General features: G+C 37.7%; 1 protein-coding gene across 2 annotated transcripts in view; it reads left to right on the top strand.

Moving 5' to 3' along the window:
• Positions 1 to 21,972, top strand: part of LCLAT1 (lysocardiolipin acyltransferase 1) — a 141,322-nt gene that overhangs the window by 59,871 nt on the left and 59,479 nt on the right. For both annotated transcript variants that reach the window (XM_027850523.1, XM_027850524.1), the window contains exon 4: positions 21,285 to 21,431. In XM_027850523.1, coding sequence (XP_027706324.1) covers positions 21,285 to 21,431 — 147 coding nt within the window. The remainder of the gene's footprint in view (positions 1 to 21,284; positions 21,432 to 21,972) is intronic.

Below are 21,972 nucleotides of genomic sequence, written 5' to 3'. Positions count from 1 at the left end.
AGTAGTTTTCTCCAGGTTTTCTGTATTATTTCTCCTGTCATCACTTGGGTTGGAAGGCAGAAGTGAGTTTTGCCCTTGCATTTTGTTAATGGGAAGAAAAGAGTTGCATTTCCATGAGCACATTGTTATTGATAAACCCTTTGTTTTTCAGTTTATTAATTTTGTTACTATTGTGATTAATCACAGGCATGGATGGATTTAATCTGTAGTTGTAGAGGGAGTGTTCACATCTTTGAGATCGTGAATTCATTGAAGTATCCATTATCTAACATTCACTTCAGATCTGGGCCACTATTAATGTACACAGATAAATTAACGTATGCATCACATGTAACAGGTCCACATTCTCTCCCTCTTCTGTTCCCCACATTGAAAAACAAGAAAAGCAAGACCCCTGTTACAATTATACAATCAAGCAAAACAAATTCTCTCATTCGAAATGTTCAAAAAAACAAAAAACAAACCAAAAACGCCTCAGTATGTGAGTCTATCACTTTACCATCTAAAGGTGGAAAGCATTTCATCATGAATCCTCTGGAATTGTGGTTTGTTCTTGTGTTGATCAGAGTTCCTCAGTCTTTCAAAGTTGTTTGTCTTTGCCATATTGCTACAATAAAAGTTGTTCTTCTGGTTCTGCTCACTTCACTTTGCATCAGTTCATATGAATCTTCCCAGGTTTTTCTGAAGCCTCTTCATCATTTCTTATGGCACAGTAGTATTCCATTGCAACCATACCACAACTTGTTCAGCTATTCCCCAATTGATGGATATCCCTTCAGTTTCCAATTCTTTGCTAACACAAAAAGAGCTGCTATAAATATTTGTGTGCATATGGGTCCTTTTCTTCTTTCTTTGATCTCTTTGTGACGTGAATCCTGTAGTGGTTCAGTTGGCTCAAAGGGTACACACAGTTGAATAGTTTTTTTGGGCATAGTTCCAAATTGATTTCCAGAATTCATGGACCAGATTATAGTTTCACCAATAAATATTCAACATGTTAATGAAAGCAATGAGTACACAGTCTTAGCTCCTAGATTTGTAAATAGAATCTCATCAATTTATACAGCATATTTGGGTTTCTTGTCCCACAGTGTGTTCTGAAATGACAAAGAACAACATTTATTGAGGAAGCTATATAGAATAACTCTTCAATTACCATAAAACACACTGTATATAATTCTGGTCAGCCTTTTTGTACTGAATAACCATCACTGAGAGACTCAGATAAAGGTATATAACTAAGCATACCCCCCAGCATCACTGTTGTGAAATACAAACTCATGTCCTACTGACAGTGAAATTTTTGAATGTTAAAAATTTTTTGCAAATTGCCCAGAATATTGATCAATGTAGGGGTCCTCACACTTTCTGGCAGCTTTCATGATACATGAGTAACCTTAGGAACACACTGCATACCTAGAAGAAAGACTTAAAAGGTATGTTAACTTCTTCAGACTTTTCCAAATGAGGTTTGTTGATATTGTATCTCTGGTGCCATAATTTTAAAAATAGGAATGCCATTTTATGCTCCATGGTGATAGAAAACCAAACCACCAAACCTAAAATAGAATTGCATGAGCAGCCCAGATATGGCATTATTACTAAAGCACTGTTATGAAAAAAGAACTGAATTAGAGTTAGAAGATTTGGGGATGATTTCTAGCTCCTCCCGTTATTGCCCTTATTGGTGGCCAACTTACTTTTTCCTCTCTAAGCCTTATTTTCCTTATATATAACATACGTGCTTTGGACTAGAGGTTACTTTAAGATCCCTTCCAAATCCAAGTGAGCTGTGATCTTCTTACTTGAAATACTATCTGATACTGTCATTAGCACCACAAGATTCACATCACAAAGAGATCGAAGAAAGAAGTTTTAATTGTGGAAGGGAAGTCTCTAGTAGGAAAACCTATCTATTTTGTGCAGACATTTTTATTATTTCTGACTTAGGTGAGGCACAGATGGCATACCTATCACAATTGCAGATGACAGAAAGGTAGGAGTAGAGATAAGTAATTCAGGATGACAGCATCTAATAAAAGCTAAGCAGGCTAGACCAGTAGGTTGAATCTAATCCAATGACATTTAATAGGGACAAATGCTTAAAATCTTACCTTTGGGTTTAAAAAAGTCAGCTTCACAGGTACCAGGAGGGAGAGGCATGGCGAGACAGCTGTTCAGTTGAAGCAGACCTGTGCTGGTTTAGTGTGTGTGTATGTATACACGTGTGTGTGCACATGTATATGCATGTGTGTGTGAATTGTGAGATCAAAGCTAATGATATCTCAGACTGCATTGAGAGCAGAACAAAGGTGGTAGTCCTAATGTATTCTGTCCCCAGTAGACTACATCTGGAGCATTTTGTTCAGTTCTAGAAGACACATTTTAGGAAAGACATTGATAACACCAGAGTATCCAAAGGAAGTTAACCAGGATGACAAAGGGAACTTGATTCATTCCATTTAAGTATAGGTTAAAGGAGCATTAAAAAAAAATAAATTTTTTTTCTTTTAAAACTTTTACTCCACCCTAATTTAACAATATCAACAAAACCTCAAAAAGCAATATATAACAATATATATATATTTCAAAATAATATTTTTATTAAACATATAATGTTTAAATAATGCTATCTGGATAATATGTTAATATATTAAAATTTACATGTAACATAGAATTCATGAACATGCAAAGGTGAGCAAAACAAATTCCCACATTAATTACATTACTTCTCTGCCAGAACGTGAGTGGCATGTTTCATCTTCAGTCTTCTGGATTCATGGTTTATCATTGCATTGATCAGAGTTTGAGAGTCTTTCAAAGTTGTTTCTCCTTTTTAATGTTGTTGTCATTATATAAATTGTTCTAGCTCTGCTCACTTTGTTCTGCATTGGTTTTAGAAGTCTTCTCAGTTTCCTCTGAAATTATCCAATTCATTGTTTCTTATAGCATAGTAATATTACATTTATAGGCCATATTTTGCTTAACCATTGCACAACTGACTCCCTTTTAGTCTTTGATTTATTTACCTTTCTGTTTTCTCTCTTTCGTGTGGTTGTTGATACCTTGAATTTATTCCTTTGAAAATTGCCTGTTTGTTGGGGACAGCTAGGCGTAGTGGATAGAGCACCGGCCCTGGATTCAGAAGGACTAGAGTTCAAATCTGGTCTCAGACACATAACACTTACTAGCTGTGTGACCCTGGGCAAGTCACTTAACCCCCATTGCCAAAAAAAAAAAAGAAAATTGTCTGTTTGGAAAGGATGTCCCTAATCACTACTGTTGTTCAATATCGTACTGGAAATGTTAGCTTTAACAATATGAGAAGAAAAAGAAATTGAAGGTAATAGAATAGGCAAAGAAGAAACAAAGCTATCACTTTTTGTAGATGATATGATGATATACTTAGAGAATCCTAGAGAATCAAGTAAAAAACTACTTGAAATAATAAACAACTTTAACAAAATTGCAGGCTATAACATAAACCCACGTAAATCATTAGCATTTCTATATATTACCAACAAAGCCCAACAACAAGAGATAGAAAGAGAAATTCCATTTAAAGTTACTGTAGACATTGTAAAATATTTAGGAGTCTACCTACTGAAACAAACCCAGGAACTAAATGAACACAATTACAAACCACTTTTCACACAGACAAAGTCAGCTGGAAAAACATCAGTTGCTCATGGGTAAGCCAAGCTAATATAATAAAAATGACAATTCTACCTAAGCTAATTAATTATTCAGTGCCATACCAATCAAACTACCAAAAAATTATTTTATAGAGTTAGAAAAAATAACTAGATTCATTTGGAATAACAAAAGGTCTAGAATATCAAGGAAACTAATGAAAAGAAATACAGGGGAAGGTGGCCTAGCCATTCCAGATCTTAAATTGTATGATAAAGCAGCAACCATTGAAACTACTTGATACTGGCTAAGAAATAGAGTGATGAATCAATGGAATAGGTTAAGTATGCAAGACACAGTAGTCAATGACTATAGTAATCTATTATTTGATAAACCCAAAGACCCCAGCTTCTGGGATAAGAACCCACTCTTTGACAAAAACTGCTGGGAAAACTGTAAAAGAGTATGGCAGAAACTGGGCATAGACCAAAATCTCACACCATATTCCAACTTCTACTAGCCTTTGTATGAATCCTGTAAGTCTTTGGCTTTCTTCCTGTTTTGCTACTCTTGCCCCCATTCTTTCCCCCATCTAATCAAGTCATTAAATCCTTTTAATTCTTTCTTTGTGTTCTCTTTTAAATCCATCCTTCCTAGTCTGCTTCTGCCACTTGCTTCATGCCTTTTATTTCTCCATGGACTATAATAATTATCCAACATTACTCCTTATCTTCTGTACCCTCTTAAAGTCATTTAACATTATAGGGCTCTGATGCTTAGGTCATTCATTACAAATTATTCAACTTCACACCTTTAGAACTCACTTGGGATTAATCTAAAATCACAGGCAATTCCTGGGATGATTGCAGCTGATTTATCCTGCAAACAGATAGGTTGCTTGGGTGGACAAGATTTTACCTCATATAGTTCCAGCCTTTTAGACATAAGTCACAGGGAGCCACAGAGCTCATAAAAAGGATTACCCAGACAGTGGTTCCCAGCACCACCTAGAGGCCATGTCCACAAAACTAAGTCCCAGACCAAACTACTAGTCACGATTCCCAAAGAACACCAATCTAGCTTTGTCATGTTCTATTTTAGTAGAATCAGATTAGCCAGTGATAAACACTAGTGCTTTATGGACTCTCAGTGCTCCCTTATTTACAGTGTCTCATTGTCCCCAGAAGTGTAAACCACTTTAGCTGACACTCCCTTCCTCACCCCTGCACTGATCTTTCAAGCAGAGAAATATATATAACTACTTTCCTCTTATCAAAGGAGTTTTGACTACCCTAGATGCATGCCACTACATAACCAATACAGTCTTCCTTTTATTCCTGCCAAATCAGTTTTTCTGTCATTTCACCATTCAAATGATTTCACATTGCCAACAGGATAAAATCCAAACTATCTCTTCATGGTCTGATTATATCCTACATTTCTACCCTTATCTCCCACTACTTACCCTTCTATTGTAGCAATTAACACTATCCCTCAGAGTTGCTTTGTGCTTTTGGCTAAGTGACTTTATCTAAGCACCTAGGTGGCGCAGTGCCCAGGAAAACTCATCTTTGTGCATTCAAATGTGGCCTCTCAGACACTAGCTGTGTGACACTGGGAGAGTTACTTAACCCTGTTTGCCTCAGTTTTCTCATCTGTAAAATGAGCTGGAGAAGGAAATGGCAAACCACTCCAGTATCTTTGTCAAGAAAACCCCAAATAGGGCATGAAGAGTCAAACATTACTGAAAATGACTGTACAACAACAAATCTGCCTTAAGTGGCTCTCACTGTCATCTCTGCATATGTGAGTTATGCCTTCCCTTTTAAACTCAGCTTAAATCTCACCTCCTACATATAACCTTTCAAGATGATCCTAGTTTGAAATATTCATCACCCTTCTGATCTCTATATAATGTGACAGACCGTGACAACAGTAATCATATATTGTCTTGTGGTCTCTTCTGTTTGTTACCTTGCAATGTTATTTAAATCTTAGATGAAAATGTAAATATTCATGTTTTTGTCTACTTTCTCTGACTAGATTGAAATTCCTTGAAGGTAAAGATCTGTAATACCAATCATACCGTAGTACCTACCACATAGTAGGTATTCAGTGAATGTTTATTGATTTGATTGTTCATAAATGGTAGGATCATAGCTCTGGATCAGGCAGAGACCTTGAAGCCTATCTATTTCTCTCCCTTCATTTTAGATGAAGAAACTGAAGCCAGGGGAGGTTAAGTGAAACTTGTGCTATGCCACCCAGATAGTAATTGTCAGAGGTGAGATTTGAATTCAGGTCTTCTTATTAGAAGGGCAAAACTTTGGGTAGTATTCATGAGAGAAGATCTGAGACAAGAAAATGAAGATTTTTAGAGAGCCTAGAGAAAATAGGGAGTCCAAGCATAGTAGGAATAAGAGCTGACAGCAAATAAAATATTAGGGCATGCTTTAAAATGATATTTAATGGTGGGAATGAATGTTGGAGTTGTCAGGAGAAAATGAGAGAATGGAAAAAGAACTGATGCCTAACTGTAAGGTTAGTAAAATTTTAATCTTCAGCTAAGTACTGCCTCCAACTATTCTAGGTTCTGCCAGCTATTACATGGAAACTGTTGGGGTCCTTTATATTGCCATTTATAACTTTCTTAGCCTATAGGCTTTACATTCCAAGTAGATGATTATATACCATGTGTTCAAATTCTAATTATCTGGTTCAGTTATTAATGACTGTAAGTGCTGAGTTCTTGGTTCATATGAGCATGACTTGGAGAAGATACTAAATCATAGCAGTTTGGAAGATAAGCCAAAAAAGCTTGAAATTAAAAAATATTTTACTCAAAATGTAGGAAATAATAGAATTTATATATCAAGGATAGGAGAAAAATCCCAGCAAATCATTTTGTCAGTCTTCATGAAATGTATTTTAAGGGTGGGGGAGGATTGTTTGGGTCTTTGTGTCTCATTGTGTCACTGCATTTAAAAGAGAAAAAAATATGTCATTGACAACCAAACTAGAGTTTTTGTAATGTTTACAGAATTTGGTTATGAACGTAGAGTTTTGAATTTAAGAAAATATAATCATCCTTTGATTTTTGTAGTCCATTCTAATATTGTGTGTGTGTGTGTGTGTGTGTGTGTGTGCGTGTGTGAGAGAGAGAGGGAGAGAGAATGTGTGTGAGAGAGTGTGTGTGTGTGTGTGTGTGAGAGTGTGTGTGTGTGTGAGAGAGAGAGTGTGTGTGTATGTATATGTGAGAGAGAGAGAGAGAGTGTGTGTGTGTGTGTGTGTGTGAGAGAGAGAGAGAGAGAGAGAGAGACAGAGTTAGTTTGAATTGATTTCAGCTAATAAGAGAATAAAGCAAAGTCCATTTGCTTGCCTATTTGACCCCAGGAAATGTTCTTATCATTTGCACACATCCAAGGGGTCAGTATTTTGTGGTTCCTTTGAAACAGCCATTAGCTAGTTAACTTTTACCAGCTCACCACATGTGGCTAGTGACCATACAAACATAGGAAAATACTGGCATGGACAATTAAAATGTGTAGGGGATTTGTCCTTTTAGTGACCCTAATCCAGTTAGGTTGCAGGGCGATTAGGCAAGAAGGAGCCCTGCTTCTGGAAGCACAATCATGTTGTTGAATAGTTTTCAGATCTTTTTATTTGAAAAACTACCCTGCCTACTTGGCACTTAGTAACGGGATTTAATGATGTATTTTGGAAGGTGATACAATTTAGTCACAAATGTATTTAGTGTCCAGTTGTCATAGATGTAATTCTTTGTGGGATAACGGTGGAACATGAGACATAAATGATTGGAAGAATAGAAGTCCAGTGAGGTATTCTGTCTAACCATGCAGGAATCATTGATAGAGGTGGGCTAATTCCTGTAGTTTAGATGCACTGTGAGGAAGTAAAGGAAGTATGGAAAGAGGAGTATATAGGGGGTAGGGAGTGGGGAGTTGAGCTTTATTTTATAATAAACAAGTACAAAATCGATAGAGACTGTATGCAAATATGTTTTGTCCCCTTATATGATCATAATGATTGATTCTTTGAGAGGGCTTAAATGAACAAATGGGCATTTAAAGAATTGAGGTAGGGAAAAAGTAGTGACCAAAAACTGGCTAAAATACTGAAGTAAAATTTCTGTAATAGAACCTGATGCCATCAAATTCCATTGTAATTATGATTCTTAAATTGTTAAACTGTAACATGATGATGAAATCCAGGGAAATTATAAATTTTAAGGAATATAGATAATATAAGATCACGTAGCCTGGAAACATTGTCATCCAGTCTGTTTCTAAAGGCATGTAAAGATGACAGAAGTGTATTTTCAGGAACTCCCATGGTGATCTATGGTAGTGGGAAAATTGAAAGTAGGTAGGAGTCTCTTCATAAATTCAGCCCCACAGACCATCATCCAGCTGCCAAAATTGTGAAGATTTTGTTAAATTAGATTTTCATAAATTTCTGGACTTGTACTTCTGAGGTTTTTCATTTTTTACGCATTTGACTTTAACAAACATGACCCAAACAGCTTATTTAAAATCCTTTACAAACTGTCAGTACACTTTAGAATGGCTGATTATTAGTCCAGAGATAATTTTTGAATTGAAAAAAAGATAATCTATTTTTATTGAGCTGAATCTTCAGTTTTATCTCTATTTCACTAATATATCTATAAAGAATATTGGAAGTTTTAAATGTAAACAAATATGTTGCTATTTTTTAAATAAAATTGGAATTATTTGCAGTAATTTTAATCATGGTCTTTTACTAAACATAATGCTATTTTCTGTGTGAAAAACATAATTCTTCATATTAAAACTTTTAATTTCCTGTAAGAATTTCCATTCTTCACCATACTAACCTTCTCTCTGCTCCCCCATACCCCCATCTCTTACTGCATGTAGGGATATGTACATAATGGCAAGTTAAATTATTTGCCAGAGAGTGCGCATGTGTCTGTCTGTCTGTCTGTCTATCTATCTATCTATCTATCTATCTATCTGAGAGGGAGAAGAGAATGGGAGAAGGAGAGAAGACAGGGAGAGATTACAATGTATTAATGAACATTAAAGGATGAAAACAATCTCCCCCCAAATTTCCATGTAGACAGTTCTCAGTTTAGTACAGACTTCGCCCTCCCCTCGAAGTCCATTGACCCCACCCCCACTGCGCCTCTGTGCCTCTGCTGCCAGAGGGGCTTCAGTGCCTGGAGAGAAGGATCCCTGCCACCTGCTGCATCACAGCACAGCAGCTGCCTCCCCTGCTGCCACCTTTGGGAGGGTGGAGTCAAGTTTGCATCGTGCGATTTTACAGAGCAAGAACTGTGTACTTTTACATACCAGAAATGAAGGCAGCTAAGCACTCCCCTCCAGTGGTATGTGTGGCCTTTGTTCCACATTAGTAGTCTTTACTCACAGGCAGCTTGGTGGTGCAGTGGAAAGAGCAACAGACCTGGAGTCAGGAAGACCTGAGCTCAAATATATGCCCACAGACAGTTCCTGGCTGTGTGTCCCTGGGCAAATCACTTAACCCTGTTTGCCTCAGTTTCCTCATCTGTAAAATGAGATAGAGAAGGAAATGGTAAACTACTCCGGTATCTTTGCCAAGAAAACTCCAAAGGGAGTCACAAAGAATTGGAAGAACAACAACAAAAACACAGATTATTTCTTTCAAGACTGCCTTGCAGATCAGTCTTTCTCAGTGTCCTTACCCAGTTCTGTGGCTACTACAGCAGACCTGGGAGAGTTACCCATACAATGAATTTAGGTAAAAAACCTGAATTATTACATGAAAAAAAATCCACTTAATTTATACATATGCCATAGAGTTCCATTACAGTGCTATGAATTTTGTGCTGAAAGGAATGAGCCATATGGTTTCTTGTCAGATGGTTAGCTGAACTTGACCATTAGAGTCAGGCTGACATGAACCAATTAACATTCAGACCTCTAGCCTCATAGATTCCCTATTAAGCATGCTTGTGCATGGTTGTACAGTGATGAAATTATCACATGAGAGAACTCATGTAATAAATACTAGTAAAAGTTCATAAACATGAGAAAATTGTTGGACTCAAAATGAATTGATTGGAAGGATCCCACAAGTTCCTATTGACATCATTGTTTTGTAGGAGAGGTGGTTATCTGTGCATTTTTTTGTGTATTTGTATATGGGTAAGGAAGGAATGCTATAATCCTGAAACTCTCTAGTCCCTGGCTTCCCTTCTTACCTCTGTTTCCTGGTGTCTCTGGCTTCCAAGGAAGCCTTTATAATTTCCCCTTAATTCCTGAGAGAAATGATTATTAATAGCTGATGATTTGGGGAGATTCAGAGTTCCCTCTTTTCTCTATCCTCATTTCAAGACCTCAGTCTCTAAAGGTTGAGCTAACTTTCTCCTCTATGGGACCCTCTATGGGACCAACCTTAGAAGGAATCTCTAGTCTTAGGTGTATTCCATTCAATCAAGTTTGGGTGGAGACAGACCCTTTTGTCTAAATTGCCCAAGGCTAGGGATAGTTGGGGTATAGAGATAATACATATACAGAGATAGTCTCTCTATTTAAGAGTGACAAGATGTCATTCTCTGCCCTTCATTGTAATATTCATTCTCTCATTAATTGCTAACCAATCAGCATTGATTACCATCTTTTTGAACACTCCTCTTCCAAAAGGACATAAAAACCGTGAGCCAGCCTCCATGATTGTCTTTGGTGTAAGAGAGAGATGGCCAAATGACTGTCCTTTTATGAAAATGCCGGCATTATTAATAAAATGATTAAATCCCCCAGAAATCATGTCTCTGGAACTTTTCTAAATGCTGCATTACAGAGACTTTCCTCTGTTGATTTTTTCCTATTTATCTTGCATATAGCTTGCATATATACATAGGTGTTTGCAAGTTGTCTGCCCATTAGATTGTAGCTCCTTGAGGGCAAGAACTGTCTTTTACCTTTTTTTGTATCCCCATGCTTAGCACAGTCTCTGGCACATAGTAGGTGCTTAATAAATGTTTGTTGACTGACTAATAGAAGGTCTGTATTCCTGCTGGGTATATTCAGGTCACATGGTTGAAAATATTAGTATGATAGAAGGATAACTCCAAAGTGCTTTTGGGTTCAGTCTCTTCATTTGACATATGTGTGTGCCGAGGCCCAGAGTAGTCAAGGGATCTGACCAGGATCTCATAGGTAGTAATAAGTAACAGGTAGCATTTAAGCATTTAAACCCAAATTCTCTCTACCACACTACACTGCCTCACAATTAAGATGTCATCTAAATATGTGACAGTAGTGCAATCAATTAAGGCCCTGGAGGCCCTTATTTAAAAAAAAAATTGGAAAATGTGGCATTACAGAACAGAAACTGAATTGGTAGTGCCTTTGTCATGTCCTGAATGCTGACCTCGGGGCTATTGTGAGGCTCAAATGACATAGTGCATGTAAAGCACTTTGCAAACCTTAATTCATATATAAATGCCTATTGCTGTTATTGTCGTTGTTCATCATCATCATCATCCTGTAATCACCAGTCCTCCAGTCTGGTGGTGTCTTCATTCTCTGAGCCTTCTACTGCCCTCCTGCTGAGCTCAAGCAGTGTTTATAGAGTAATACATGGGGCGCTGGTAAATATTTAACAACCAGGATGGGGGAAGTAGTAGAAATGTACACATATACACTTTTAAGTTTAATTGCATTATTAACACTTTTCTTGGTTTAGACAATAAGCAAAACAATAAATCAGGCCCTGACTTGTAGGAGGTCTGTGAGGTGTCATTAAAAATTGAAGTCAGTTTGCAAGGCTGTTAAAGTTGGTACCACCACATCCCAGTGACTGATCTTGTTTTTTTCATGTATTGGTTGTAGATCCCCTTGAGGTATAATTTTGCCACTGTGTATACTCTGGAAGTTTTTGCCACTCATTTAACTTCTTGCAAATGTTGCAGAAGTTATTGGCTGAAGGGCATCAGACACCTGTAAGTTAAATGAGCATCCTATAGCTAATTATTTTCTTCTTCCCTCCCCAATTTTTTTTAAAGAACATTGGTCCTCTAGCCAGAGAGGGAAGGGGATGGAATGAACTCTCTTAGAAGGGCAGTGTGGTATAATAAAAAGAGGCTAGACTTGCACTCACCCAACACAGTCACAGAAATCAAACTAAGGGACCTTGGAGCAGCTGTGGTTTAATCTGGACAAGTACTTTTTCTTTTGTGTGAGTTTTCTTTTGGTGCATGGCTAATATGGCAATGTTTTAGATGATTTCACATGTATAATCAGTGTCACATTGCTTGTCTTCTCAAGGGGTGACAAGTGTGATAAGGATGTGTCAGGTAGAGATGTGGTATGAGGACATTACAGGTAGAAGGAATAGCATGTAGGTAGAAAAATGTGAGGTATGTTCTAGAAACAGCAGTTTGATTAAAGTGAGAGAGGAAATAGTAGGGAAATTAAAGTTAGAACTCCATAATAGATACCTAGAACCAAGTTATGGGGAGAGCCCATCCTAGTTTCAGGGGCACCATTATTTTCTCCATCCATAAAAGTTCTCTTCCTGGCAATGAAAGGATACTTTGTTTAGTTGTTGTTATTCAGTCGTTTTTCAGTTGTGTCTGACTTGGTGACCCCATTTGGGGTTTTGTTGGCAAAGATACTGGAGTGGTTTGCTATTTCCTTCTCCAACTCATTTTACAGATTAGGAAACTAAGGTAAATGGGGTTAAGTAACTTGCCCAGGGTCACACCACTAGGAAGTGCCTGAGGCTAGATTTGAACTCAGGAAGAAGAGTCTTCCAAATTCCAGATCTGGCACTCTTTCTACCACATCACCTTGCTGTCCACTTTGTTTAGTATTAATACTAATTTTCTAGATTTTCAAATATATAGTATTCTGCCAAGAAATTCTGTGCTTACACTAGCCCTAATGGGCTGTATTCTTCACTCAGTTCAGATTTGTGCTGATGTCCTACCATAAAGCTTGAAAAGGTAGATCACACTCCCTGGAAGAAAGACCCTCTGTCCTCACCACTCCCCTCACTTTGGTTCCTGATGTTTCTCTGAAGACCCAACATTCATGCCATTTTCTGCCCCTGCTAATTTTCTTGGCACCATACAGAATGTCAGTCTTGTGACTCAAGTGAAATGAGACCTTCCTCAAGGTGTGGCAGTAAAGTAGCTAGAAAAATAAAGTGTGACACTTCACTTTTTTTTTCCAGTCTGATGCAGAACAGTCACTAAGAAATCCCCAGCAACACTGAATCCCCTTGCTAAGCAAATAAACATAGCATCCAAGGACAACAGTTTTTTAAAGTAAAAGCTCGTTTGCAAAATGTCAGAGAAGGATGATGGAAAATGATGATCGGTATTCCCTCATAAGAGTGAGAGGAAAATGAGCCTCCAGAAAGCTTGGTGCTAATCTAAGCTTTGTCATCCTAAGACCATTTATAGATGAAACTGGAAGGGCATTAAACAGACAAGAAAGGAAATAACTCCTTAGATTTTTAATAGTGATCTATCCTCATTATTGAATGAATGAAAAATTAAGTTTTTACTTTGTGTCCATCGCTGTGTCAAGTATTAGGGATACTAATAGAAAAAGAAGACAGTCCCTCCCCTCTAAGATCTCAGATTCTAATTAAGGGACACAAGATATTTAGGAGGATTCAACTTGGTAGGGCACCTGAATGTTCTTTTACCAGTCTACCACCATTAATGAGAAGGGAGTAGTCCTAAGAGTCAGAGTGGAGGGGAGATTCTAGGTTCTTTTCAGCATACAGAGGGGGTTAGCACCACTCTTGCCAGGAGGAGAGGAGGGGAAAGAGGCATTGGCAGAAATATTGGGCATTGAGGGAGAGAGAAGCTTACTTGGCTCAAGTCCAGACTTGGGCCCTCCAATTACCTTATAGACACTGGGTGATTGGTGTGGGAGAGGAAGAGGGTGGCTCCATGTATCAGTTATGAAAGACATAGCTTCTAAGAATTGGGATCTCCTAATTCTGCTCTGCCCTAACTGTGTTCAGTCCTGGATGTTAAGACATTGATAAGCTGGAGGAGGGCAACCAGGATGCTGAAGGGTCTTGAGTCCATGTCATATCAGGAATTGAGCATGTTTAGCCTAGAAAATAGCAGGGTTATGCTAGCTGTCCTCAAGTATTTGAGGATATGTGGAGGATATATGAGGATATATCCCTCCAATAGATGTGTTCTGCTTTACCCCTTAGCACTTTGCACAGTGTTTAGCACTTAGTAAGCATTTAATAAACATTTATTAACTGACTAACTGGCCTCAAGAGGACAGAAGAACCAGGAGCAGTGGGTGGACACTGCAAAGCTTCAAATATTTATTGGTTTTCAGGAAAAAAAAATCTTAAAATTAGAGTGGAATGATTTGCTTCAAGAGGTAGCAAGAGGTAGTGGTTTCCCCCTTCTCAGACGACTTCAAGCAGAATTTCTGATAGGTTGTCAATATATTACATTGATGTTAGAGACTTCGTTTGTGAACCACTGGTTCCACTATCACTGGCTCACAGAAGTTAAGGAGTTGGAAAAGACCTGAACCTTTATCTGGTACAACTGTGGTAAAAAAAGAAAGCAAATTAATGTTACATATCATTTATATTATAGCATGCTGCTGGATAAGCAGATTCTAATTCCTATATGTTGTATATGTATTTTAATGGATATCACAAATGGACAATAAATTGTAGCAAAAAGAGGGATCAAGTTGGGTCGGATTGGAAAAAATTGCATACTTTACACTACCTATTCCCCATTCTTGGCATATATTTCTTTCCTCACCTTTGTATCTTAGAATCCCTTGTTTCCTTCAGAATTGAACACAAAAGTCACCTTTTACCTGAAGTCTTTTCTAATCCTGCCAGCTACTAGTGCCCACTCTCATTATCCTGTATTTGTTTTGTTTATATATTTGTAAATACTTGTACAGTATGTGTTGTCTTCCTGTTAGAATAGAGTTGCTGCTTGAGGGCAGGGACTTTCATTTTTGTCTTTTATTCCCTCTGTCTAGCATGGTGCCTGAGGACACATAGCAGATACTTAATAATTGCATATCAGTTTGATTAATTCTCTGACTTTTCATTTGGGTAAGTGGCCCTTCTTTAACAGCATATGAATGTGGGGCTCTAATGTTGTCTACCTGGTCCTACAACTCATATTCCTCTTTACTCTCAGAAATCTCGGTACTGATGTGTAAGCTCTACCCCCCCCCCCCCCCCCATTTGCCTTTTCTTGCATTGTTAAAAGGGTTAAGATCAATCAGGTCCCAGCTTATATGTTTGGGATATCTTTACTTGGCTCTTCCCTTGTTTTCTTCTCTCATGTTTTTATAGTTCCTCTCACAAAATACAAATCAGTAAGCATTTATTGATCCTTTGCTCATGTTCCAGGCACTGACTGTTAAGTCATGGAACTACACAAGGAAGAAATTTACATAAGGGAAATTTTCCAAGGGGAAAGAACATGTATAGACTAAGCACATATAATATGAATACAGGGCGAGACAGTGACCCCTTAGGAGGTGAAGAAAGGTCCTATGTAGGAAATGGGGCTTCAGTTGAACTTTAAAGAAAATTAGGGCCTCTGAAAGGCATTGGGAAGAACCTTGGCAAAGGCATGGAAATAGGTGATGAGGTGTCAGGTGTGAAGGCTAGGAAGAAGATCAGTTACGCTGAATGGAAGCGTTTGTGAATGAGAACAGCATACAAGACTGGACAGGTAGCTTGGAACAGTAGTCTCTGTCCCACTTTTTTGTATTCAATCCTAGTTGATAAGTTAGCAGTGGTTCACAATATCTGACCCTAGAAATAAGTAAAGATTTTATAGCTATACGATTTTACCACCAAACTAAAGTACATCAAGGAAATATAACTTTGCTATGGGCTCCTTTATGTGATATGTATGTGCACATTTTTTAATATATTGATATTTGTTAGGTAGACAGTATGGCATAATGAAAAGAATGCTGGATTTTGAATCAGGATGACCCGCATTTTCATCCCACCTGTGACATTCACCAGCTCTGTGACTGTTGGCTAGTCTCCAGGCCTCTGTTTCCTTATTTGGACATAGGCATAATAATATCTGTGGATATTTAGCAGGGTTGCTGTGAAGATCAAATTGAGATAATGTATGTAAAGCATTTTGCAAATATTGAAATAGTATATAAAAGTTATTATTATCTTTGTTGTAAATTTTGAGGATAAGACAAGGATCTTTCATCTTCTCTAAAGTTTGTATTTCTCCCATCATCTAGCATGAGTCTTAATAAGTATTATATGAATGAATAAATATACATAAATTGTTGAAGTGTTAGAACATTTTGTAATGAAGTCCTATATAGATGTGATTTGTTGGCCTTTGATTAAGAGGTGTCCTTATAGACTGTGGGACTATCCACTTGGACCATTCCCTTGCCATCCTTGAAGTTGCTTCTCCTTGACTGTGGGACCTCCTTGAGACCGTAACCTAGACAGCTGAATCCATTCAGCTTTGGAAACACCCCCAGGAGATTGTTGTCCAGATTGGTGAGTCAGCCAGCAGAGGAAACACATGATTTACCTTAGATAGCCAGCCCTGATCCCCAGATTTTGTTTCACATTCTACCTGATCAGCCATCCTGGCCGGCTACTTTCATCTTCTTTCCAACTTCCTCTTACCTCTGCCAGCCACCCCCACCCCCACTCTTTGTCACTGTCACTTCTTGCCTTTGGGAACAATAATCAAATCAGTACTACCGCTGCTTCGTACTTAACATTCTTGTTGATTTTCCAAACCAAAACACCCTTCCCTTACTAACACTCTCTTATGTGTTATCTCTTCTTACTAGAATGTTGTTCTGAACAGGGTCTCATGATTCTGTATTTATATACCCAGTGCTTAACATAGTGCTTAGTACACTTAATTTTGTGAATGCTTTTCACCCTCCTTCTTCCTTCCTTCCTTCCTTTGTTTCTCCCTTCTCTCTTTTCCTTCCCTCTTTCTTTCAGTCCTTCCTTCCTTGCTCTAATTAGTAGTCTTTTATGCCAATAATACATTTTAATGTATAGAATTTAAGCCCTTTCAGCTTTTCTTTTTGGAGGTGCTGAGGGAATAGGTAATAAATAACTACCTCTCACAAATGGTCTGGCAGCCAGCTATACATCATCAGGATTTTAAAACTGAGAGAGTCAATATTCTAGTTTGTGAGGTAGCTTCCAAATGGCTCAGTAAGAGATTCCACTTACAGATACACTGTAGGAAGTAGTCTTAAGCCTCTGGTTCCTAGTGGTAATTCTCTCACAAATTACTTTATAGTGCTTTCCTTCCTGAGATGGAATTGGGTAATATGTTTATCATTTGTACTTACGGCAAATTGTTAACTTACTGGTACAAATGGATGCTCCAGCAAGAGACCAGAAATTCTGATTACACTAGGACTTTCTGGGATTCACTCTGTACCATCATGAAGGTAATTAGACTTTCCCCCCTTTTCCTGTTTTATATGACCCTTCTTCTCCATCATTTGCTTGACAGTGGTGGCAGGTATGTTATTCTGTTTGCCAAAAGGTTGGTAAATAGGAAGGCCACTGCTTTGGCTAGTGCTCTGAGATATGTCTACAAACTCTCCTGTTATGATCTGACCCGCCCCTTCAGCATTTATCTTTAATGTCTGTACTCTGAACTCCTCACGGAGCAGCCATAGCACCTGCCCAATTTCACATATAGGGGTCCGGGTTATTGTTATTCACAGGTAATGAAATATGAACTGATTCTAATTTAATAATTATACATATTACAAGCTTCAGGGAAAATGTTATGTTAAGCAACAGCAGTCGTCCATGTGAACCTTCAGAACCATTCCAAAACATAGAGTTCCAGGTAGAGATAGGATAAAAAGCAGCTTTTACTTCAGGGAGGATTATGTTATTCCAAAGCATTCTAGAATAGATTCCTTTGGCAGGAGAAATAAAGCTCCCTGATACTTTCTGTGTTTTGAATCCAAGTTTCTCTGCATGCCTAGGGCAGAATAAAAGGGGAAGATGGGAGGAACTCATTTTTTCCAGCAAAATGAAGAATCCTTATACAAGGTGTCCCAAAAGTCAATGTTAAATGTGCAGTGTTAAAGTATTAAAGCTTAAAACTGCACTATGACTTTTGGGACACTGTATCTGAAGTAAACTCTTCAACATTCTCTTTAAGGGAGCCTGCCTTCATAGGAAAAGACTGCAGAGGTCCTACTTCAAGTGCTATGCCTCCAAGAACTTCCTGACACTCTCTCCACCCACATCTGCTGTGGATTCTTTTATCAACAGTAAATGTTTATTGAACTGGGAAAAGTCCAGGAATTTCTAAGTTTATGTTTAGGAGCTCTGGCACTGCCCCCAGTGGCAATTGTAATAGTTATCACATTTTTTAGCTAATGAAATTATCAGGCATTCTAAATGAGAGGGACATATATGTGAAGGGGAGTCTATCCTTGGAACTTAATATCTCTAATACCTTTTATGGAATTTTAATAACTAAAAAATTAATAACTAATATTTTAGGGATGAATTTAGCCCAGAGAATGGTGAAGATCCTTGTCTGGCTAGATCATAGACTATATTAATGGAAATAGTATGAAATAAAGCTAGAAAGGTGGTTTGGATCCAGATCATGGCGACTTGTAATACCAGACCAAAGGAATTTTTAGAAAGCTTTGGAGAACCATTGGTTAAATTTTGCCTGTTTGCCACCTCCTTAGTACTTACAGTTAAGTGAAATTTTCTTGATTTATGTTAACAAATTTATTTTTGTATGACATCTAACTGCTTTAAATGACTTTATTTTTTTCACAAGAAAAATGTATAGGACATTTTATTTGTATATGTAGTTGTGTATTAATGATCTTCATGAAAAAAGTGTATGAATTAAAGTCTGGCCAATTCATTATTAACTTCTGAATTCTGCTGGTACTGTTGCCATATTGATTTTAAGGCATTTTTTCCATTAAGATATCTATTTCAGGAGTATTAAATAAAGAAAGCAATCAAGGACTGGAGGCAAAAATTAGAAACAGTGAGCAATAAAATGCTCCTTATTTAGACTTTTTTTTTTAAAAACAAGTATACAAACTAAATTCTAAACAGTTGAAATGGCCAAGTATCCTTTCAACCGACATGCCAGCCACATCTGGATGGAGATTTGGTTGTAGCTAAAGAATGACCTAAAGATGGCATTATAAATAACTCAGGAATACTACAAGAAATGTACATAAATCCTAAAATGAGTACTTAGCTGAATAGATTGATGATTTTCAGATTTAATCATAAGAATTCAGATTTTATAATAGGAATACTATTCAGAATGATTTAAGAAAGACAGTATTCTAAAGGGGACACTGTGGAGAACACAGAAATTAGAACCATAGATTAAACAGATATATATACATGTTTGGACAAAAAAGTGGGAGAGGTACTGGCAAAAGGACCCCCTTTTCCTAAATCTTCACAAAATATTTCTTATCAATAAGTCACGATATTAAGACATGATATTAGACATAATAGATTTCAGATGTGCTGTTGCTTCACAAAATTGAAAGATTAGTTAACAAGAAGAATTTTATTAAATGCTTAACTTGGTGCCTGTCACTGTTTTTGAGTGCTGGGATACAAAGAAAGGCAAAAACAATCTCTGCTTTAATGAGCTCATGGTTCAGATTCTAATGAATGCATGTTCTCTCCTTCTCCTCTCACTCTACCTCTTTTTCTCTCTCTCTCTCTCTCTCTCTCTCTCTTCCTCTCTCCCCCTCTCTGCCCCCACATACATGTACTCTCACACACATATACACACATATGCATATGAATATATATGCATATGTATGTGTATAAATCTCAGAAAGGCTTCTTGCAGAAGGTGAGATTCTAACTAAAATATGAAGGAAGCCAGGAGGTGGAGACAGAGATGAGGAGGCAAGCATTCAAAGTGGGGAGATGGTTTGTCTTATGTGAGGACCATCAAAGAAGCAAGCATTACTGGATCAGAGTATGTGACAGAAGAGTATAGTGGTGTATTGTTGTCCTTCGTTTTTGAAGGGGACCCATGACATCACGGCTGATATCTTGATTTGCACGTGAATTGAATTTAAGAGAGGCATGGCTGTGCAAAGTCATCAGCCTCTCTCTCTCTTAGAAAACTGGAAAGGTAGAAAGGGGCCAGGTTGTAAAGGATTTTAAGAGCCGAATAGAGGATTTCCTGTTTGATCTTGGAGGTAATAGGGAGAAAGCTGTTTGTTAGGATAAAAATAAGTGACATTAATATAGTGCTTTTCTAAAAATTGGAATCTTATGTGTTATGCTGACTGCTTTTTCTCATATTGACACCCATGTCCCTAACAATATCAGCAGGGGCAGGGATTTGGCACTGTAACTGATCGGCTCTTTTTAGCCAGGCACGCTTGGGATTTTGAAGCAGTAGATGAGAGGAGGCTAGGTTGGTTGAGCCTGAACTAAATAAAAAGATAATTTTTCTCAAGAGAGGGAGAGAGATATTTAATGACTACTTGTCACATAATGGACTTCCTGGGAAATTTCTAACTTAATACATACAAATCCATCAAAAATAATTTCCATAAATTGAGAGTCTAATTCTCAATATTGACTATAAACATACACACACATACATGTATAGTCTTATAATTAGAAGCTCTCCTGGGCCTAGTTCAACCTGTCTTGATGAGGGTGAGAGGATGCTATTTGCCCTTTCCTTATCAGGGAGAAGAAAAACCCTGCTGCCAGCCTACTACATTACCCACCAGGGAAAGAAAGGCCATTAAAAAGGGCAGAAGGCTAGTCCTATATGTCCTTAATTCCATCTTACTATTTCTATCAGTACTGGTATAATTACCTTCTTTCCTAGGAAGTTTCTAATCAACTTCCTCTGAAAGTTGAAGGCAATTTAAATCTGCCTACTTTTCAAAGTCTAGGACAGATTTTTAGTATCCCTGAAGTTGCCACCCCCTTTTAAGAGTCACTCAAGTTTTGAATCAAGGATATTCTGCTCTCTTAATAACCTCATCTAATTATCCTCTCAATCTAGTCATATCAGCTGTTGTCATCCCTTTGTTCTGAGGCAGGAACTGAGTGGGAGAACAATGAACTAGTTATGCTTCCCTGTCCTCATTCTGAGAGTTTAATAGAAAATCCTAATATGACCAAGGATAGGTAAGCTGGCAGGTATGTTCTTAACTTCATCTGCATAATTAGACATTTCTTTGAGCCAACCCCTAACTTTCACTCCCTCCTTCCTATCCATCAGTTATAAAAAAATGCTTTCTCATCTAACTGGATTTTTGTGTGTTCAATATTTATATATGTATTTATCTGTGTATTGTGAATTCTTGAGGGATAATATGAGATGCATTTCCTGTAGTACTTAAGAATAATGTCATTAGTACTGTAGAGGGCAAGCTTTCTGGGAGGTATGAATGGGGTGGGGCAGGTCCCTTTGACACAATTCTGATAGATGAGGGTCACATGATCCCAGATCACAGTTGGATGGGGTACTTATTATGATTGAGAAATAAAAGAAAAAACTAACCAAAATGTGTTCATATTTATTGAGAAAGACAATACTGACCTATTTTAAATACTTCTCAAATTTATTCCAGGTTGGGCAATGCAAGCTGCTGCCTATATCTTCATTCATAGGAGGTGGAAGGATGATAAGAGTCACTTTGAAAACATGTTGAATTATTTCTGTGATATTCAGGAACCACTTCAACTCCTCATATTCCCGGAAGGGACTGACCTCACAGGTAAGTTGTCTTGTGTTGGAATAATTCCATTCAACCAATATTTTAAAGTACTTAATGTAATTATATATGCAGGATACTCCTAGGCAGATGGAGATACAAAGGTGAAACTGAATGGAACTTATAGTCTAGTAAAGCAGAAAAAGGCAGGTACACATTTTGCCACATTGCAAATTAGAGTAGGTTAAGTGAATAAGAGAAGTCAAATAGACTGACATAAGAAATTTGAGGAGGGAGACTCTCAGAAAGGCTTCATGAAAGATGTTGTGCATGAGCTGGGCCTTGAATGAAGAAGAGGGATTTCAACAGGTGTCTGGCAGGGAAGAAAGAGAACAGGAGACTAATTCAGTCATTCCAGACGTGGGAGAAAAAGGGATTCTGCTTTCCCCAAGAAGAAGCTGAAGCTCGTGAAGAGGAAGTGAGTTGGCCTAGTTAGTGGCAGGGTGAAGACAGAACCCATGTGTTTCTTCTACTATGGCCTACACCAGCAGTAATTGTATATCATGTGATTGACAACACTAAATGTTAGTACAAGCCCTAGTTC

This window comes from Vombatus ursinus, unplaced genomic scaffold (genome assembly GCF_900497805.2).
Source record: "Vombatus ursinus unplaced genomic scaffold, bare-nosed wombat genome assembly UNPS02009062.1, whole genome shotgun sequence".
Classification (NCBI taxonomy): Eukaryota; Metazoa; Chordata; class Mammalia; order Diprotodontia; family Vombatidae; genus Vombatus; species Vombatus ursinus.
This window is presented reverse-complemented; position numbering and strand designations above follow the sequence as displayed.